Here is a 22,227-nt window from a genome sequence, read left to right as displayed (position 1 = left end):
ATAACCGCTACCGTGCTGCCCCGCCACTCCCATACTCCCTCTAGGGGCAACTTAGTAACCAGAGCACCCGTGGGAAATCCCGAGCAGTCACAGGGAGACCAGGCAAATCTTCCTAAGCACCCCTGCACCCTATGATTGCTTGGACTTCCGCCTGTGTTCAGGACCCTCCGACCCCCATATAAATCAGTAATCAGAACCCCGCACCCACCAGACTGTGTACCTCAGTGGTCAGCACCCCACACCCGCTGCTCCGAGACCAGAACCTGAACGGACCTGAACTCCAAGGGCCTCAAACACAAGCAGATTCACCCTGACATTTACCTAACCTTCAGACGTTAACTCTTCTGCCAACACAAGAGGTCCTGCAGACGCTGGAACTCCAGACGGACACAGACAAAATCGAGGGGTCGATTCAGGGTCTCGGCCTGTAAACATTGTCTCTTCAATCCTCCCCATAGGCATTACCTGACCTGCCGAATTCAGAGTTTCGTACTTACTGGTGATTAAGTTCCAGAGCAGCACACCACAGCGGAGGCGAACGGCAGGCTCTGTAAGTGTCTGACATGTTGGACTTCAATGGTGGGACACAGTGCCAAGGTGGCGGAGTAAGGGGGGGGCGTCAGATGCAGCGGTGTTGAACGGATTCTCTATGTGCCAACATTCTCGGCATCAGTGGTTCAGACTTTGACTGACCGTTTGAGTAAAGTGATTTAAGTGCAGCACTTTGCTCTCTCTCTGCCTGCCGTTTGGCTGCTGGTAAGATTGAGGAAAGTGTTTATCTCTCTCTCTCTCCCACACACACACACAAAGGGCTGTAGCCCAGACTCTCTCAGCTCCTCGGCGTACCGTCTCATTGGCCCTTACTTTCGCAGTCAAGTTCTGTTTCTAATCAGCTAGAGCTTTCAAGTTTGACTGACAATTCCCCGGCACATGCGAACCTAATCAGCAAATCGATTGTTTCAAGCCCAGCCTTCTTATAGATTAGATACATACACATCCCGTTTCTTCTGGTGCCCAGGAATGTGAAGGATTTTGCCGTTTCCGCCTTTGAAGGGCTGTTAATCTTTATCATCATTCACTAAACTGAGTCAATTGGTACTATTAGAAAGGGCAGAAGGCATTGGAAATGTCTATCGAGGGAGAAAGACAGGCTGAGATGTGAATTGCTATCTCTGTTTCTTGTTCCACAGGTGCTGCCTGTCCAGTTGAGTATTTCTAGCTTTTTGCTTTGTCACACACAGAACTGGGAACATACATGAGGCTAGACGTAAACACAAGATACTCTGCAGATGCTGGGGTCAAAGAAGCACACACAACACGCTGGAGGAACTCAACACTTTGAGTCCTGACGAAGGGTCTCGGCCTGAAATGTTGACTGTTCGTTTCCACGAATGCTGCCCGGCCTGCTGAGTTCTTCCAGTGTGACGTGCGTGATACATGAAGCTAGGGTGCCTAGGACTTTTGCACAGTACTGCATTTGTCAACCTGGAGTGGAGAACGAGTTTGTAAATCTGGCGGGATCAAAAGGGTACTGGGAATGGGAGGGGTGTGGGACAGGTGGCAGAGAAGGAGTTCAACGGGCGGGTGGAGCAGGTGTAGGCACACCCAGCCCTGAGACCCTAGGTAAGGTAATTTAATTCCGAACAATTAGTTTATTGATCAGCACAGAATGTCTCTCTGGTCCCTCCTCTCTCCCTACCCCATTCCCCAACCATGATTCCCCTTTCCCTGCCCCCTTCCCACTCAGTCCACAACAGAGACCCATTTCAGAATCAGGTTTATCATCACTCACATAGGTCATGAAATTTGTTTTTTTTTGTGGCAGCAGTACAGTGCAATATATAAAATTACTCCTGTACCGTGCAAAGGTCTCAGGTTTGCTAGCTATACATATGTGCCGCAGATTTTTGCAGAGGGCTGTATGATCTTTCATTAGACTTGGAGTATAACCATATAACAATTACAGCACGGAAACAGGCCATCTCGGCCCTTCTAGTCCGTGCCGAACGCTTACTCTCACCTAGTCCCACTGACCCGCACTCAGCCCATAACCCTCCGTTCCTTTCCTGTCCATATACGTAAGGGGACTTCGGTAAGGCTGTGTGATTGCTCGCTGAGGGGAAGAAGGTAAGGTCGCTAGGTGCTTTTTAGGCTTATCCTATTAATTCAGTTCAGGTATGGGGGAGACAGTCAGAGCAGTGGTGTGCTCCGTATGCAGTATGTGGGAAGTCCCTGATGACCACACCTGCAAGAGGTGCGTCCAGCTGCAGCTCCTATCAGCCCGAGTTAGGGAGTTGGAGCTGGAGCTGGATGAACTACGGATCATTTGGGAGGCAGAGGCAGAGATAGATAGGAGTTATCAGGAGGTAGTCACACCAAAGAACCAAGATTTAGGCAGATGGGTGACGGTCCAGAGAGGCAGGGGGAGCAGGCAGAGAGAGCAGAGCACCCCTGCGGCCATTCCCATTAACAATAAGTATACCGTACTGGATACTGTTGATGGGGATGACCTACCAGGAATGAGTTGCAGTGGTTCTGCCTCTGGCACAGAGGTTGAACCCTCAACTAGAAAGGGGAGGAGGGAAGAGAAGAGAGCGATAGTTTTAGAGGATTCTATAGTTAGGGGGGCAGATAGGAGATTTTGTGGGGCAGATCGGGAGTCTCGGATGGTATGTTGCCTCCCTGGTGCCAGGGTCCGGGACATCTCAGATCGGGTGCAGGCTATTCTTGAGGACGAGGGCATGAACCCAGATGTAGTGGTCCATGTAGGGACCAACGATGTAGGTAAGGTGAGTGAGGGGGTCCTGCTTAGAGAGTTCAGGGAGTTAGGAGTGAAGCTGAAAGGCAGGACCTCCAGGGTGACAATCTCGGGATTGCTACCTGTGCCATGTGCGAGTGAGGCAAAGAATAGAATGATTATGCACATTAATACGAGGCTGAGAGCATGGTGCAGGAAGGAAGGGTTCAGGTTTTTGGATAATTGGTCTTTGTTCCAGGGACATTGGGATCTGTTTCAAAGGGACGGTCTACATCTGAACCGGAGGGGTACTAGCATTCTTGCAGGAGTGTTTGCCAGTGCTGCTCGGGGGGGTTTAAACTAGATGTGCAGGGGGCAGGGATCCAGATCCAGAGGGTTGGTCAGAAGGAGCATGGGATTAAATGTGTAGAAGGTTTGGGTAATCTTGAGAAGGTCATCAAAATTCAGGGTGCAATTAGCCCGATGGAAGTTCAAGGAGCTGGGTTAGGTACAGTAGACAGTCTTTTAAGCAAAGAGAGGAGGAATGGGCTAAGAATTCTATACGTGAATGCACGTAGTGTCAGAAATAAGGCAGATGAGCTTGAAGCTCAGATGAAAATGGGGAACTACGATATTGTTGGGATAACGGAGACATGGCTGCAAGGGGATCAGGCCTGGGAATTGAGTGTACCAGGGTATACGTGCTATCGTAGAGACAGAAATATGGGAAGAGGGGGTGGGGTGGCCCTGTTGGTAAGGAATGAGATTCAGTCCTTAGCAAGAGGTGACTTGGGAACAGGGGAAGTAGAGTCTGTGTGGATTGAGCTGAGGAACAGCAAGGGTAAAAAGACCCCAATGGGTGTTGTGTACAGGCCCCCAAACAGTAGCGTGGATATTGGGTACAAGTTGATTAGGGAGTTAACATTGGCATGTGCTAAAGGTAATGTAGTCGTTATGGGAGATTTCAACATGCAGGTGAACTGGGAGAATCAGGTAGGTGCTGGACCCCAGGATAGGGAGTTTGTGGAGTGTCTAAGGGATGTATTTTTGGAACAGCTTGTGCTTGAGCCAACCAGGAACGAGGCTATTTTGGACTTGGTGATGTGTAATGAACAGGAATTGATAAGTGATCTTGAAGTAAAGGAGCCATTAGGAAGTAGTGATCATAACATGATAAGTTTTTATCTACAATTTGAGAGGGATAAGGGCAGATCAGAGATGTCAGTGTTGCAATTAAATAAAGGAGACTACGGAGCCATGAGGGAAGAGCTGGCCAAAGTTAAATGGGCGGATGCCCTGGCAGGAAAGACAGTGGATCAGCAGTGGCAGATATTCTTGGGGATAATACAAAAGATGCAAAAGCAGTTCATTCCAATGAGAAGGAAGGATTCAAAGAGGGGGAAGGGGCCACAGTGGTTGACAAAGGAAGTCAGAGATTGTATAGCATTAAAGAAAAAGAAGTATGACAGGGCTAAGATGAGTGGGAATACAGATGATTGGGAAAGTTTTAAGGAGCAGCAGATCTTAACTAAAAAAGCAATACGGAGAGAAAAAATCAGGTATGAGCTCAGTCTAGCCAGGAATATAAAAGGGGATAGCAAAAGCTTTTTTAGCTATGTGAAGAGAAAGAAGATAGTTAAGAACAATGTTGGCCCCTTGAAGAATTAATTGGGAGAAATTGTTATGGGAAACAGGGAAATGGCAACAGAATTTAATGCGTACTTTAGATCTGTCTTCACCAGGGAGGACACAAGCAATCTCCCAGATGTATGGATAGGCCAGGGTCATATCAGAGGAATTGAGACAGATTGACATTAGGAAAGAAACTGTGATGAGTGGACTGGTAGGACTGAAGGCTAATAAATCCCCGGGTCCAGATGGTCTGCATCCGAGGGTTCTAAAAGAGGTGGCTCAGGAAATTGCTGATGCATTGGTAATCATTTTCCAATGTTCCTTAGATTCAGGATCAGTTCCTGAAGGTTGGAGAGTGGCTAATGTTATCCCACTTTTCAAGAAGGGAGGGAAGGAGAAAACGGAGAACTATCGCCCTGTTAGCCTAACGTCAGTCGTGGGGAAGATGCTTGAGTCCATTATTAAGGACGAAATAGTGGCACATCTAGATGGCAGAAATAGGATTAGGCCGAGCCAGCATGGATTTACCAAGGGCAAATCATGCTTGACTAATCTGTTGGAGTTTTTTGAGGGTGCCAGTGGATGTAGTGTACCTAGATTTTCAGAAGGCATTCGATAAGGCGCCACATAGGAGATTGGTGAGTAAAATCAGAGCTCATGGCATTGGGGGCAGGGTTTCAACATGGATAGAAAACTGGTTGGCAGATAGAAAGCAAAGGGTAGCAGTGATTGGGTGTTTCTCGGACTGGCTGGAGGTGATTAGTGGGGTACCACAGGGCTCTGTATTGGGACCACAGCTCTTTACGATTTATGTCAATGATTTAGATGAGGGCATTGAAAACTATATCAGCAAGTTTGCTGACGATACTAAACTGGATGGCAGTGTGACATGCAAAGAGGACGTTAGGAGAATACAGGGAGACTTGGATAGGCTGGGTGAGTGGGCAGATACTTGGCAGATGTCATTCAATGTGAATAAATGTGAAGTTATCCACTTTGGAAGCAGGAACAAGAGGGCAGAGTATTATCTGAATGGTGTAGAGTTAGGTAAGGGAGAAATGCAAAGAGACCTAGGAGTCCTAGTTCACCAGTCAATGAAGGTGAATGAGCAAGTGCAACAGGCAGTGAAGAGGGCAAATGGAATGTTGGCCTTTGTTACAAGGGGAATTGAATACAAGAGCAAGGATGTCCTTTTGCATTTGTACAGGGCCCTGGTGAGACCACACCTGGAATATTGTGTACAGTTTTGGTCTCCAGGTTTAAGGAAGGACATTCTGGCAGTTGAGGAAGTGCAGCGTAGATTCACTAGGTTGATTCCTGGGATGGCAGGGCTGTCTTACGTAGAGAGATTGGAGAGATTGGGCTTGTACACGCTGGAATTGAGGAGATTGAGAGGGGATCTGATTGAAACGTTTAAGATAATTAAAGGATTTGATAGGATTGAGGCAGGAAATATGTTCCAGATGTTGGGAGAATCCAGTACCAGAGGGCATGGATTGAGAATAAGAGGTCAGTTATTTAAAACAGAGTTGAGGAAGAGCTTCTTCTCCCAGAGAGTTGTGCAGGTGTGGAATGCACTACCTCGGAAGACGGTGGAGGCCAATTCTCTGGATGCTTTCAAGAAGGAGCTGGATAGATATCTGATGGATAGGGGAATCAAGGGATATGGGGACAAGGCAGGGACTGGGTATTGATAGTGAATGATCAGCCATGATCTCAGATTGGTGGTGCAGACTCGAGGGGCCGAATGGTCTACTTCTGCACCTATTGTCTATTGTCTATTATCTATACCTATCCGATTTTTTTTTGGAAGCAAAAGGCTACCAAACCTGAAATGTTAACTGGGTTTCTCTCTCAGCATTGATATCTGATCTCCCAGCAATTTATATTTGATTTCAGATCTGCTGCAATTTTGTTGATGTGGCCAGTAAGGCCATTTTCTCACCAGATGACACATCCGTGGCACGGTGGCACAGCTTGAATAGCCACTGCCTCACAGACCCAGCGGCCCACGTTCTATCCCAGCCACTTGTGCTGTCTAGGTGGAGTTTGCATGCCCTCCGGTGAAATACCTCTCATGTATGGATGAGTGCTAGAATCAGGGGGACACAGTGTTGGTGGAAATTGTAGATTCATGGTTAGTACAGAATACATTACTCAGCAAGAAGGTACAGGAGCCTCAGGACTCACACCACTAGGTACAAGAGTAGTTATTACCCCTCAGCCATCAATCAAAGGGGCTAACTTCATTTGCCCCATCACTGAAATGTTCCCACAACCAATGGACTCACTTTCAAGGACTCTTCATCTCATGTTCTTGTTATTTATTGCTTTTCATTTATATTTGCATTTGCACATTTTGATCTCTTCTGTACTCTGGTTGAACACCCCAGTTGGGTGGAGTTTCACTGATCCTGTTATAGTTATTCTTCTGTAGCATAGTGTAGGCCTCTGTTAGTCTCGATAGACCATGGATTTGCACCTTGTTAAGAGCGCAGACCTGGGCAGGGTTTTTTTTTTAAGGGAGACCGGCAGTTGCCCAAGCTGCAAGTCTCCCCTCTCCACGTCACTGATATTGTCAAAGGGAAGGGCACTAGGACCCATACAGCTTGCCACCGGTGTCGTCGCAGAGTCTGTGGTTACGTGCCTTGCTCAAGGACACAACACGCAAGCCTCAGCCAAGGTTCGAACTAGCGACCTTCAGATCACTAGACGAACGCCTTAACCATTTGGCTACGCGCCAACTTACTCTTCTACAGGTTTGTTGAGTGTGCCCACAAGAAAACGAATCTCGGGGTTGTGTATGGTGAGATATGCAAACATCCACGGAAACAGGGGAGTTAAACGTTAGAACCCCAACTCTCCCCTCCCACGCAGAAACAGCAACAAGGCAACGACTCCTCATCCCCCACCAGCAAAAAGCATCACCGCCTGCCACTGAGAACTCGAGCATGCAGCAAAACATCAATAAAGACACAGACTTGCAGCAGGCCAACAACTACACGTTCATCCGGTAATTCGACAGACCACAGGCTCTCTCTCTCTCTCTCTCTCTCTCTCTCTCTCTCCCTAATAAAGGAAAAAGAGGTTTTCCCCGTTTCACTTTACGTTCAACATTGACTTGATAGGTCAAAGGTCCGTTTCTCTGCTGTAGGACACGGTAACTCTATGACTGTGACCTCACTGGGCGTTTGCTGACAATGTGTCACCGGTCAGAGTGGGTATGACACAGAATTCACTCCCAGCTTTATCCCCTCGCCCTGAGAAGAGAAGTGGCTTCTCCAACCCAAGAGCCCAGCGAAACGCCGCTAACGTTGGATAGGTTTATACAGAACTAACGAACAAGAGATCACAAAAGATCCACGAGCACCACCTCATAGTTCTCATAGTGCAATGAAATGCTCTGTATGAACAAAGGTTCAAAGGTCCATTTTATTATCAATTAGGTATGCAGAATACCACTCTGAGATTCGTCTTCTCCAGATAGTCAAGAAATACAGAAAAAATCATGGAAGAATCCCTCCCCTGCCCTCTAGTTGTTCCCGCATGAAAAGAAAAAGTAAAAAACTCACAAACTCCACCCCCCAACCAGTCCCTCACCCAAAAACTAGCAGGTCCCCCACATGGAGAAGCAACGTCAAACCCCAAGCCCCCAGCCTGCCAATCAGCAACAAGAAAGAATGGCAGAGAACGCGAAAGGAAGCGTACAACTGAAAGAGGCCAATATGAATTTTCAATCTCTCCCTTCCCCTGTGTAGAGTTTCCTCCTGCTTCAAATTATCCACCATTGTCCCTGTACCAAAAAAGACCAAGGTAACATGTCTGAATGACTGGCATCCTGTCGCACTCACCTCAATAATCAGGAAATGTTTTGAGAGGCTGGTCAAGGATTACAGCTGCAGCATGCTACCACCCACACTGGACCCTCTACAATTCGTCTACCAACACAACTGATCGACAGACGTGATAGCCACAGCTCTACCCACCGTCCTTACACATCTGGAGAAGAGGGATGCTTATGTGAGAATGCTGTTCTTGGACTAGGGTTCAACATTCAACACCATAATTCCCTCCAGGCTCAACAAGAAGCTCAGAGACCTCGGCCTTCACCCTGCCTTGTGCAATTGGATCCTGGACTTCCTGTCAGATCACCTACAGGTGGTAAGAGTGGGCTCCCTCACCTCCACCCCTCTGACAATATAGGAGCCCTCAGAGCTGTGTACTAAGCCCCCCTCCTTTACTCTCTGTATACCCATGACTGTGTCGCCACCCACAGCTCTAATCTGCTAATTAAATTTGCTGATGACACTCCAGTGATTGGCCTAATCTCAAATAATAATGAGGCAGCCTACAGAGAAGAAGTCATCACCCTGACACAGTGGTGTCAAGAAAACAACCTCTTCCTCAATGTTGCAAAAACAAAGGAGCTGGCTGTGAATTACAGGAGAAATGGAGACAGGCTAACCCCTATTGACGTCAATGGATCCGGGGTTGAGAGGGTGAACAAGTTTAAGTTCCTCAGCATCCACATCACCAAGGATCTCTCTTGGTTTGTACGTACCGGCTGTGTGGTGAAAAAATACAACAGCACCTCTTTCACCTCAGACGTTTGAAGACGTTTGCTATGCCCGCCCCCCCCCCCCCCCCAGATTCTAAGAACTTTCTACAGGGGCACAATTGAGACAATTGAGGGCATCCTGGCTGGCTGCATCACTGCCTGGTAGGGGAACTGTACCTCCCTCAATCGCAGGACTCTGCAGAGAGTGGTGTGGACAGCCCAGCGCATCTGTAGATGTGAACTTCCCACTATTCAGGACATTTACAAAGACAAGTGTGAAAAAAGGGCCTGAAGGATCATTGAGAACCTGAGTCACCCCCACCACAAACTGTTCCAGCTGCTACCATCTTGGAACCGGTACAGCAGCATAAAAGTCAGGACCAACAGGCTCCGGGACAGCTTCTTCCACCAGGCCATCAGACTGATTAATTCATGCTGACACAACTGTATTTCTGTGTTACATTGACTGTTCTGTTGTACATACTATTTATTATAAATTACTATAAATTCACATTACACATTTGAATGGAGACGTAACATAAAGATTTTTACTCTTTATGTACCTGAAGGATGTAAGAAATAAAGTCAATTCAGTCCAATCCGTAGATCTCAGAATTTCAATAACATCCTCGAGAGCGTTGAGATCTAGCAGTTCTTCCGAGGGCAGCGACTTGAATCATGAGCCCCTCCAAGGCACCACACTGTATGCAAGATAAACTTTTCACAGTTTATGGTGCATGTGACACTAACAAACCATTTCCACTTCCAAAATTCCCATTCGTGCTCTGTCTCCTGACCACTCCGTGGGTTGACCCCTAGCTGCCCTCCGAAATGGCCCCGTCAGCAACTCAGCTGGAGGCTGCTCTTCACCACCACACGGGACATGACCGGCTGCCGAGCCCAGGTCCCAAATTATGGATTTCCAAGAAACCCGCCAACATGCTAATACGGGGCAACTGGTCCTTCATCACTCAAAGTTCAAAGTATGTTTATTATCAAACTACGTAGGCATTATCCAGCCTTGAGATTAGTCTCCTAACAGGCGTCCAAGGAACAAAGAAACCCAAAATAAACTATGAAAAAGAAGACCGTCAAACACCCGATGTGCAGAGGGGGAAGAAAACAAATCATGCAAAGAATAAATAGCATTCTGAACTGAAGTCCATACAGAGAACGTGGCCGTGGACCTTAGTTTTGCATGGAGCCAAGTGAATGTCGCAGAGAGCGAACTGAACCAGCCTGACCCTCACCTCAGGGCCCCAACACCCTGACCTTTTCAAACTGGCCCCACACCTAAATCTTCATCCAAACAACGGATTCAGTCACTTTGATACGCCCGCCGCCTCGATTCCCAGGGAACTTCCTTCTCGCTGCTCTGGAGCCCAGCGGGTATCAGCCCAGCCTGTCCGATCTTTCCTTCTGAGATCGTCTGCCAACTTTGGGTAACGGTCCAGGAAACCCTCTCTGACCTGCGGCTAAAATATTAGCCCTCTTCCCGAAGTGAGGAGACCGATAGTGTGTGCTATGCGGTAGACGGACTCCGTTTGTGTTCAGTTCCACCAGCAATAAACGGGAGGATTTTGTCCTCTCCCGTCGTGCCCACATACCAGTATTTTCTCAAACTGACAGCTTTAGGATGTGGAAATTGGTGAATTACTATAAATGCACATTGCACATTTGAATGGAAACATAACAAAGATTTTTAATCCTCGACGTGTCTATTGTGCCAGACTCTGTGTGCAAGTGTCCAGGCACGCTGGAGCAGAGTAAGATCTCAGGACTGAATCCCATGGTTGAATTAGAAAGGTCTGGTGTAGGCTGAATCGGGGCGGCGGGAGTCCAGGGCCCGAAGCGTATCAACATGATTGAATCCGATGTTTGGACAATGACTTACGCACCAGGCTGAATCGTAAAGGTCGTGTACAGGCCGAATCAGGTCAGCGGGGGGTCCAGGCCCTGGAGCGTATCAACACAACCGAATCCGATATTTAGACAACAATTTTTTCACCAGGCTGAACTGTAAAGGTTTGCATACAGGCTGAATTGAGGCAGCAGGGGTCCAGGCCGAATTGTAAAGGTTGGGTTATACAGGGCATCAGTAAGACTCTGTCTGGAGCACAGCGCACACTATCGGTCTCCTCACTTCAGGAAGAGGGCCAATATTTTAGCCGCAGGCCAGAGAGGGTTTTCTGGACCGTTACCCAAAGTGGACAGACGGTCTCAGAAGGAAAGGTCGGACAGACTGGGCTCAAGAGCAGCGAGAGGGAACTTACTGGGAAATGCATTGGTGGTCACTTTAATGGGTACGGGAGTTCCAAACAAAGTGGCTACTGAGGGTACACTCGTGGTCTTCTGCTCTGTAGCCCATCCACTTCAAGGTTTGACGTGTTTTCTATTCAGAGAAGTTCTTCTGCACTCCACTGTTGTAACACATGGTTACTTGAGTTACCGTTACCTTTCTCTCAGCTTGAACCAGCCTGGCCATTCTCCTGTGACCTCTCTCATTTACAAGGTTGATTGCCCACGGAACTGCCGCTTTTTGCTTCTCGCACCATTCGCTGTAAACTCTAGGAACTGCTGTGGGTGAAAATTCCAGGAGATCAGCAGTTTCCGAGATATTCAAACCATCCAGTCCAGCACCAACCATCATTCCACGGCTAAAACCGCTTGGACCTCAATTTCCTCTCCATTCTGACAGGTGAACAACAACTGAACCTCTTGACTGTGCCTGCGTGCTTTTATGCATTGAGTTGCTGCCATGTGATTGGCTGGCTAGGTATTTGCATAACCGAGCAGGTATCCTGGTGTCTAATAAAGAGGCCGCTGAGTGGGCAAGATTTTGTGGAGTCTTAATCACATGGATGTGGGGAGAACAGTTCCTCTTGTGGGCGAGTCTAAACCTAGGAGTCACTGTTTAAAAATATGTGATTGTCAACTTAACACTAAGATAGGGGAAGAACTATTTATCTGACTGTCATGTGAGCCTTTGGAAATGTCTTTGTCTGAGAGCCATGGAATAGTTAAGGCCAAGCGATGTAGATTACACATCAACAAGGAGGGTGGAGTGGGGGAGGGGAGGAAGGGGGTGGAGCTGTCATAATGAGGTCACATGACCTTAAATGGTGAGTCAGGGTTGAAGGGCTGAGCGGCCTACTCCTGATTCAAACTCATGCAATTATACATTTGGGTGGTGCTGAAATACAGTAACCAATTTAACAATTATTATAACTTAGTTATAGAGCATTTTTATACAGAACAATGTAGTTCAAAGAGCTTTACAACAGGAGAAAGTACAAACATAAAAATAAAAGACAAAATCTCATTAACTAAAAGCAAGGTTAAATAAATAGGTTTTGAGCTGGTGTCTGAAAGTGTCAATGGAGTCTGCATCCCTGATAGTTTTAGGTATTGAGTTCCACAGTTTAGGAGAGTAGTTTAAAAAAAAGGATGGCCTGCTGTTTCTTTTTGAGGGAGATTAATCAAATGTAAGAGACCGGCAAAAGAAGAGCCGAGGGCTCGAGCAGGGTTATAAGATGACATTGATCCTGTGACGTACCCCGGTCCCACAACACTGAGAGCTTTAAAAGCAAACTTGCACTCTGCGATGGAGAGCACTTGGAAAACGTCCTCCTTGCACACGCATTCACCGACACACTCACACACACACGCACATCGCCTTGGCAATCTGCTGCCATTGCGCTGAGGGTTCACAACTGAGCTCCTGCTGGCTTGTTGGCGCCTTTCCCACCGTACACGGTAGAATATTCAATTTCGTTAGCAATGGCGGATGTGCCTATTGTTTTTGCATACCACATTTAAGGCAGGTACCTCTGTTTATTTTGCAACGTGATTGTAACCCCAGTGTCGAGTGGATCATATGCTAATTTATGTGTAGTTTTAAGTTAACTTTGTCGGTAATTAAAGATGGTACAGTATGTCCCAGTGTTAAAAGAAGGGGCTGAATGCCCTCAGTAGAAGAGAGAGACTGGGGCTGCTCAGAGTTTGCGCTGGACACGAACGGGTACTGGATGTAGCTTGTGTTTGCTTGAAGGCATGGTTTTATAAATACTAACATTTTTCTTCTCACTATTTTCACTGATTGTTATCAGTTTGATTCTCGATGCACCTGATAACCGCCCTTGCACGAAAGTGCTAAGCTACTCCTGCTGCAACACACACACAAAGTGCTGGAGGAGCTCAGCAGGCCAGACAGCATCAGTGGAGAAAAGTACAGTCGACATTTTGGCCAGAAACCCTCCTGCTGTTTCCCCTTTGGTCATAACCAACGCTTCTAAAACACACTGTAAGATCCCAACACCAGATAGCATTCTGTTACCACACCTACTGAAGCGTGATTCATTTTGGGCCCGGAGGCCCTTTCAAACGGGGCATGGGGGTCCCACGTGCTCACCTGGGAGAGCAGGTGGGCCGCCAGTTCAACGGGGGGTGGGAGGAACTGACCTCCAAGAGGGTCACAACCATGCCATTGGGTCTGGAGGCTTGCGTGCCTCAGTGACCCGGAGAGCTATGCCGGCTGGAGTCAGGGGCTTCACGCTAGGGTCACCCATGCCAAACAGGTCAAAGGGTAGAGGCCAGAATGAGTGGCCCTTGTTTGGGGGTTCAGCTCAGGCCTAACAACCCTGACCGGTCAAACAAAATCGTTACGGAAACAGCAAAGAAGAATCCTTCTCCATCTGAGTGTGACGGTACTCCTGAGTCTCCACCCGGGACTTGCATGACTGACAGTAGTGAAAACTGAGAGGAACCCACTGACACGATGAAGGAGGCCGTGGACGCTGCCAGAGATGGAGGACCTTCTTTGCTGTCCGAAACACCAGGAGAAGAAGGAACAAAAGAGCCCGTGGCAGGTCTGGCCAGGCCTTTGTCCTCGGCCTTCTGGAGTGCGACCAGGACAACCTGAAGCAAGATTCCTCCGCAATCATGGTCGCCAATAATAGTCCAAGCAGCCCGACATATGGTAAAGCCCACCGACAGAGGCAGAGCTTGTCCCGGCATTTCTGTCAGAAGTTATCAGCTCCGTCCTTGGTCATGCTCACTTCACACCTCAGAAGAAAGAATTTACAGGCAAGAAGAATGCAGGAAATGCGTGGCATCTGGTACACAAAGAGAGGTAACGTTTCAAGTATAACCTTTGATCAGAACAATATCAAACTGTTTTCAGATGCAGACTAATATACCTCACACTTCTAGACTTCTCTCAAGATATTATTACAGATGGATTGTCACAAAGTTTGGCTGAGCAATATTGTCGTCTCGTTGTGAGGATTTCCTGGCCCACTGACGTTTGAACCCAGCCCTTCATTATATTCTGATATCAGCGCTGTCACTTTCCTGAGCAGGAAACCCTAAAGTGTTGGGCCAGGTGCCTACTCCCAAGGCAAGTTGGTCCAACTCTCTTCTAAACGTCATCGCCAGCACAGTCCTGTCCAGCTATGAGACACTTGTCTACCTCCCCATGCGTGGCACACCTTGATACTGGCCAGCCATGGCCAGGAAGGAAGTACAGGAGCCTTAGGTCCCACACCACCAGGTTCAGAAACAGTTATCGAACATCAGGCTCCTGCGCCGATGTGGATAACTTCACTCACCTCAACAACTGAACTGATTCCGCAATCTGTAGACTCACGATCAAGGACCCTACAACTCATCTCAACTCTTCAATCGGCTCAACACTGAACTGATTCCATAATTTGCAGACTCACTTTCAAGGAATCCACAACTCATGTTTGCGGCTGTTATTTATTTAAAATTATTACTGTTTTTGTATTTGCACAGCCTGTCTTCTTTCTCACCTTATTTGCTTGTGTGTAGTTTTTCACTGACTTTCTCAGTGACTCACACTGTGAGTGCCCTTGAATCTCAGGGTCGTATATTGTACTCGCACACACTTGGATAATAAACTTGCTTTGAAGTTGTTGATGTTCCTTCTCATGCATTGGGCAGCATGGTCTTGCCGTTTCCTTAGCACTTGTCTGTTTTTTACGAGGCCGAGTTGCTAGCTCGGCGCTCAACCAAGCAAGGATGGAAAGCCGGCTGGATTCGAACCCAGGACCATTTGCCTCAAAGTCCAGTGCTGATGCCACTACACCACCGGCTGGCCAGCTTTTGAACTTGATAAGATTATATTGGTTTCTTCCTATGGCCTAAAGCACCTGATTACTTTAAGAGTGGGAGGGGATTTGATTGAAACAAAAGGGTTAATTATGGATTGGTCAGGGGTTCACGCACTTGGAAACGTAGTTCCAGTGTCCAGTGAAGGCAACGTCGTAGCTGGAGTCCTCAGCACTTGAGCCACAAGGTGCAAATTGATTTGGAAGTAGGCAGCCTTACCATAGCCAGCTCTAGAGCTGGACCACAGCTCCCTGAGGACACATCTGCAGAATGAAAATTAGCTGTAATCTGGGTTTACACCTTACAACTTCGATTTAGAGTGTGCTTACAGAACCACGTCTCACTTTGGGCTGTGTCTGCATTGTAATGCCTGAAAAAAACACCAGACAATGAGTACCCATCGGAGTCCACAACAACTCCAGATTGAAGGCAAGTGAGTGCAGATGCCGGAATCTGAAGCGAAAAACAGATTCAGATTCATTTGTTTAACATAGATACATCGAAACATTCGGAGAAATGCATCATTCAGTTTAAAAAAAACACAAGCCAAGGATTTGTTGGGGTAGCCAGCAAGTGTTAGCACACTAGAACAGAGAGTCAGCATCCATCATCAGGGACCCCAACCACCCAGGTCATGCCCACTTCTCACTGCTGCCATCAGGAAGAAGGTACAGGAGCCTCAGGACTCGCACCACCAGGTTCAGGAACTGTTGCTACACCTCAACCAGCAGGCTCTTAAACCAGAGGGGATAATTTCACTTGCCTCATTACTGATCTGTTCCACAACCTATAGGCTCAATTTCAAGGACTCTTCATTTCATATTATTGCTTATTTATTATTATTGTTGTACTTATATTTCCTCAGTTCAAGCCGGTAAAACCTGAGCTATGGCCATAGCAAAGCATGCTCATTTCTTTAATAAAAATAATAATAATTATTTATTTTTTTCTTTTTGTGTATTTGCACTCTTTGTTGACTTTTACACATTGGTCGTCCGCCCTGCTGGTGTGATCTTACATTGATTCTATTAAGGTTATTAGATTTATTGGGTATGCCACAAAAAAATGAAACTCAGTGTGCAAATGGTGACATATTTGCACCTTTATAATAAATTTACTTTGAACTTTGAACACTTTGGCACCAACGTTGCATTCCGACCACGGTTGTAGAATAATGTAATCTCAGAACAACAGCAACAAAACCACAGCTCATCTGCCAGCCTGATCTGTGCCCACGGACGTCCCTCATCACACATCCGTGTGGCTGGTCTCTGAGCGCAGAGCACAAGCCTAGATTGTGGACTGACCTCGATCTCCCCCATATTCATGCCCCTAAACCCTAACCTGACCCCCTCGCTGATCCCTCTAAGCTGAGCGGGCACGCAGCCGCACCGTGATTGAAAAACCGCACGTAGCTTTTGTTGCCACGCAGATGGAATAAAGACTGATTAGACTAAGCTAACAAGATGTGAAATATTTTCTTTGTTAGACTGTATTTCATTATACTGTTCAATTAATAAATAAAATAGGTGATTTCTCAGTTTTCGTTTTGAATATTCATATTATGCATTTTACAAAGAAAAACATTTAAAGTGTCGCGTGGTTTTCAGGCCATGTAAAAATTTCCTGCTCGGAGCAATGGTTGGTCCATGCAGTTATAAAAAAAATCTAGTAGGATTGTTGCCCCTAATTCCCCTCTCTATCCCCAAAACCATCCCTACAACCCTAAAAAAACAACCAAGACCGGAGCTCGGCGGCATCTTGACAGTCGGCACAGTCACTCAGGACAGGACTTCTGAAGGGGAGTTTTGACCTGAAATGTTGACAATTCCTCTACTTTCAAAACCTTTGATTTGGTGTTAAAGCACAGATGTTGGCTAATAACATAAATCACTATGTGATAAGGATTTTTACCCGTCTTTCTTTCTTTACCAAACAGCTTCAGTCTTGGTAGTGGGTTTAGATTCTTCTTTTATAATAAATTATTAAATTCAAATTACAATTTAATTAATTGTACGTGTTTGATTATGAATATAGGGTACTATGATCACAAGTGTGATTTAAATAAAATATATTCAGTACTATTCTTTCTATAACCTCATGTACTCTGTATTCTTCTCTGTGAAAAATAATAAAAATATTGAAAAAGAAAGACAATTCCTGCCTCCCCACAATTCCTGATCGACCCACAGAGATCCTCCAGCAGATTGTCTGTGTATCTAGCGTTAAACCCACTTTAAGCAACAGTTAGCGGTGTCACTAATTAGCCTTAGGCGCGTCATGGATATGTGGCCAACGATGGTCTGCACATGACACCGATGTGCTTAAAAATCACAACTGACTGGTGCGGTATTTTGATTACCATCTGTTTTTAATTCTGACAAAGAATTAAACCATTAGCTTTAAATAGGTTGACACTTCTGCTAAAGTAACAGATTGGGGGGGGTGAGGACGGCTGAAGGACCCAACGAAGGCCTAGTTCCAACTGGCGAACCATCTGAAGCTCCCATCCAGAGGTGGGAGCTGGCTGGGTTATGGGGAGCGGCTAAGAGCAGTGAATTTCCAACATGGAAGGGGCCACCATGGCTCAGGGGAGAGGCCTGGAATGGGTGGGGGAGAAACCTTGAGAAAAGGGGGTCAGCCAAAACTCTGGAAAGGAACCATTCCACTGTGAGAAGGCCTCACTGGCCTTTGGTTAAAACTGTAATTGGCCGCCAGTCCACCCAGAGAGTCAGCATGCTGTTCTGGAATCCGCCCCCTTCCTTTCTCGTTCTGAAGACGGGTCTTGGTCTGAAACGTCCACTGTTTATTCCCCTCCCTACATGCTGAGTTCCCCCGAACATGAACAAATTCCAGATCATGTCAAGTCACTTTTTATTGTCATTTCGACCATAACTGCTGGTACAGTGCACAGTAAAAATGAGACATTTTTCAGGACCATGGTGTTACATGACACAGTACAAAAACTAGACTGAACTATGTAAAAAACAACACAGAGAAAAACTACACTAGACTACAGACCTACCCAGGACTGAGTAAAGTGCACAAAACAGTGCAGGCATTACAATAAATAATAAACAGGACAATAGGGCAGTAAGGTGTCAGTCTAGGCTCTGAGTATTGAGGAGTCTGATAGCTTAGGGGAAGAAACTGTTGCATAGTCTGGTTGTGAGAGCCGGAATGCTTCGGTGCCTTTTGCCAGATGGCAGGAGGGAGAAGAGATTGTATGAGGGGTGCATGGGGTCCTTCATAATGCTGTTTCCTTTGCGGATGCAGCGCGTGGTGTAATGGCGGGAAGAGAGACGCACACAATATGCTGGAGGAACTCCGCACAAAGTGCACCTTCCCCCCCCCCCCCCCCCACCCCACTGATCTCACTCCTGGCACTCAGCCTTGCAAGTGGAACAAGTGCCACACCTGCCTCGACACCTCCTCCCTCACCACCCTTCAGGGCCTCAAAGTCCTTCCAGGTGAAATTCGCGTTCATCACGGACATCCACGGAAATAGATGAGTGCTCCAAACAATGAGCGACAGTAAATACATTAGGAGCCCAAACCCCTCCTACTCGCCCCTTCTCCTTCCCTCTTACTTCAGCAAAAAGCATCAGCACCCTCTACTCTCCAAGCAAGCAATAGCAAAGCTCCCAAGAAAGACCATGATCTGCAGAACGAAAACTAATCGTTCACAAGACAATTCGACAGGCCACAGGCTCTAGCGAAAACTGATCGTTCACAAGACAATTGGACAGGCCACAGGCTCTAGCGAAAACTGATCGTTCACAAGACAATTGGACAGGCCACAGGCTCTAATGAAAACTGATCGTTCACAAGACAATTGAACAGGCCACAGGCTCTAATGAAAACTGATCGTTCACAAGACAATTGGACAGGCCACAGGCTCTAATGAAAACTGATCGTTCACAAGACAATTCGACAGGCCACAGGCTCTAACGAAAACCGATCGTTCACAAGACAATTCGACAGGCCACAGGCTCTCTCTTTCTCCCCGGTAAAGGTGCGGAGGGGTGTTACTCAGAGGGGAGCACAACGAGCACAACAACCAGCTGATTTGCACTGTCAGAAGTCTCCCACATTACCTTGATCGGCCTCCCCCCCCCCCCCCCCCCGAGTTCTCCAACTCAAGAATCGGAAACCAGCTCTGTGCTATACCACTCTGTGATTCTATCACATCATCAGAGAAACTTCCTACATATTTAAGAAGGGATCCCATCCCCTGCCATTTTCCTGTCCTATGCTCCCACCTATGGAAAGACCTCTGACCCTGGCAGATGGAACAGGAGGTGGCAGCTGGATGTGTTAGGACAGTGTGGTCGAGTCAGACCAGCTATTGTAAGTGGGCCTCCACACACTGTGCCTCCATTGAGCTGCAGAGCTAAAAATCGCCTCTTTATTGTCTGCCACGTAGAAGATTAGATGCCAGTGGCCCCTCACTGAATGAGTCAGCCTGGGACTAGAGGGTTAACCGCGTGTGATGTTAACGTTATACCAAAGACACATTGTTGTTTCTACAAAACCAACACCAGTACCTGTTTTCTGAAGCACATTTTATTTCATCTATTATATTTACAAATACAGCGCAAAACAGGCCCTCGCGGCCCAGTGAGATGCACTGTCCAGCAAGCCCTAGCCCAATCACAGGACAGTTTACAATGACCAATTAACCTACCAACCGGTATGTCTTTGGACTGTGGGAGGAAACCAGAGCACCCTGAGGAAACCTATGCGGTCACGAACAGTTACTACCCATCAACCATCAGGCTCCTGAACAAAAGGGAATGATTACACTCACTTGCCCACCCATTGAGAAGTTCCCACAACCAATGATCTCACTTCAAGGACTCCTTATCTCCTGCTCTCATTAGTTTTTGCTGTTTATTTATATTTACGTTTGCAGAGTTTGTTGTCTTCTGCACCCTGATTGATCTTTCGTTAAATCTGTTATAGTTACTATTCCATAGATTTGCTGAAAGTGAATCCCAGGGTTGTACATGGTGACATGTATGTACTTTGATAATAAAACTTATTTTGAACTTTGAACGTATAAACTTTCTTACAGTGGACACCAGAATTGAACTCAGAACTCTGACGCTCCAAGCTGTGTCACACCAACCACTACTGAACCGTAGCATCCCCTCTCTGTTTCAACCTCTCATTATCCTTGGCCCATTTTGCCCTCTCAGCTACTTATCACAGAGCTGCCTTTGTTGCCCTTACAGAGGAATATATTTTATAACTCATGGAAGAGACATGTGATGTCACTGGCAGGGCAACATTTATTGCCCATCTCCATTTGCCCCGGACCACCTCCTACAACTGAACAGCTTACAGAGGCAGTTCCTCTTAAGGCTTAGTCAGGCCATACTTAGAGTATGGCCAACAGTTTTGGGCCCCATATCTCAGAAAGGACGCGTTGACATTGGAGAGAGTCCAGAGGAGGCTCAGGAGGATGATTCCGGGAATTAAAGGGTTAACATATTTGGCAGCTTTGGGCCTGTACTCACTGGAATTTAGAAGAATGTGGGGGGGATCTCATTAAAACCTACCGAATGTTGAAGGACTGGATAGTGTGGATGTGGAAAGGATGCTTCCTCTGATGGGGGTATCCAGAACTAGAGGGCACAGCCTCAAAACTGAGGGGCAGCCCTTTAGAACGGAGGTAAGGAGGAATTTTTTTTTATGCAGGGAGTAGTGAATCTGTGGAAGGCTCTGCCACAGACTGCAGTGGAGGCCAAATCCATGGGTATATTGAAAGTGGAAATTGATCGTTTCCTGATCTATCCGGGCGTCAAAGGATATGGCGAGAAGGTAGGTGTACGGGGTTGAGTGGGATCGGGGATCAGCCGTCAGCAGAGCAGACTCGATGGGCTGAATGGCCTAATACTGTCCGATGTCTTACGGTTTTAAGTACTGAACAGAACTGACCGAGGTGTTGATTAACTCAGAGGGGACTCAGGAGTTCAATCCACCTCCCAGGAGGAAAAAGATCACTGTCACTCTCTCGCACCTTCTCCAATTAGCCGGGTTTTAATCCCAGAATCAGAATGAAGTTTACTACCAGTCTCAGCTGACGTCACATTTGTTGTTTGCCACAGTAGTGCAAGGACATAAAATCACTGTGAACGACAAACTAAACAGACTGTGCAAGGATAATGAGGTTGTCATGGACACAATTGTGTTGTCGGGATGCGACGGTCACATTTCTTGGCCACAAACCCACCACACCATAACGTCTATAATGTTTACTGTTTACCTGGGCTGCACACTTCACGTGCAGTTTGAATTATATTTTGTTAACTTATTTGTGGGAACAGAACATGGAGCAGTACAGCACAAGAACAGGCCATTTGGCCCCACAGTGTCATGCTGAACCAGCTGAAAAGCAAATAAAAAACACCCAAATGCTTCCTACCTACACCATGTCCATATCCCTCCACCTTCCTCACATCCACGTGCCTATCCAAACGTCTCTTAAAAGCCTCTAATGCCCTTGCCTCTACCACCATTCCAGACATCCACCACTCTCCGAGTAAAGTACTTACCCCTCACATCCCCCTCTCACCTTCAGTGGCATTAGACATTTCAACTCTGGGGAAAAGATACACCCTGCCTACTCTACCTATGCCTCTCATAATCTCGTAAACCTCTACCAGATCTCCTCTCGACCTTCGTCGCTCCAGAGAAAACAGCCCAAGTTTGTCCAGCCTCTCACGCCCTCTAAACCAGTCATCATCCTGGTCAACCTCCTCTGCTCCCCTCTCCAAAGCCTCAACATCCTTCCTAGAGAGGGGTGAGCAGAACTGTACAGAACACTCCAGATGTGGCCGAACCACAGTTTTATTAAGTTGCAACATAAACTCTTGATTTTTGAATTCAAACTACTATGCAGGTTTGAGTCCGGCTGGCTCCTTGTAAGCTCTCCATCTGCGTTCGGTTGGGCATCGAGCTAGCAACTCGGCCTTGACAAAAACAAAAATGCTAAAGAAACAGCAAGGTTGCCGCCTGATGCTCCAAGTGGTGCAGAAAGGACCAGCGACAATTCACGTTCTAAGACATTCTAGGATGACCTATTTTACGCCATGCGCCAGTACTGATAAGCAAGGGGTCTGTGGAGTCCAGGTTGTGACCCCCTGTGCCAACCAATACTTCT

General features: G+C 46.9%; 1 protein-coding gene across 4 annotated transcripts in view; it reads right to left on the bottom strand.

Annotated features, from left to right (window-relative positions):
- LOC132381421 (RAS guanyl-releasing protein 1-like) overlaps window positions 1-22,227 on the bottom strand; it is a 219,428-nt gene that overhangs the window by 135,514 nt on the left and 61,687 nt on the right. Inside the window, exon 1 of one of the 4 annotated variants that reach the window (XM_059950815.1) lies at window positions 11,383-11,484. The exons of 1 other annotated variant lie outside the window; for it this stretch is intronic. In XM_059950815.1, coding sequence (XP_059806798.1) covers window positions 11,383-11,432 — 50 coding nt within the window. In that variant the 5' untranslated portion in view covers window positions 11,433-11,484. Of the gene's footprint in view, window positions 1-321; window positions 440-497; window positions 1,018-11,382; window positions 11,485-22,227 lie in introns of those variants that run through there. 2 more of the 4 variants (XM_059950813.1, XM_059950818.1) reach the window with 2 other exon arrangements.

This window comes from Hypanus sabinus, chromosome 26 (assembly GCF_030144855.1).
Source record: "Hypanus sabinus isolate sHypSab1 chromosome 26, sHypSab1.hap1, whole genome shotgun sequence".
NCBI lineage: Eukaryota > Metazoa > Chordata > Chondrichthyes > Myliobatiformes > Dasyatidae > Hypanus > Hypanus sabinus.
Note: the sequence above shows the minus strand (reverse complement) of the source record. Positions and strands in the feature narration are given on the sequence as shown.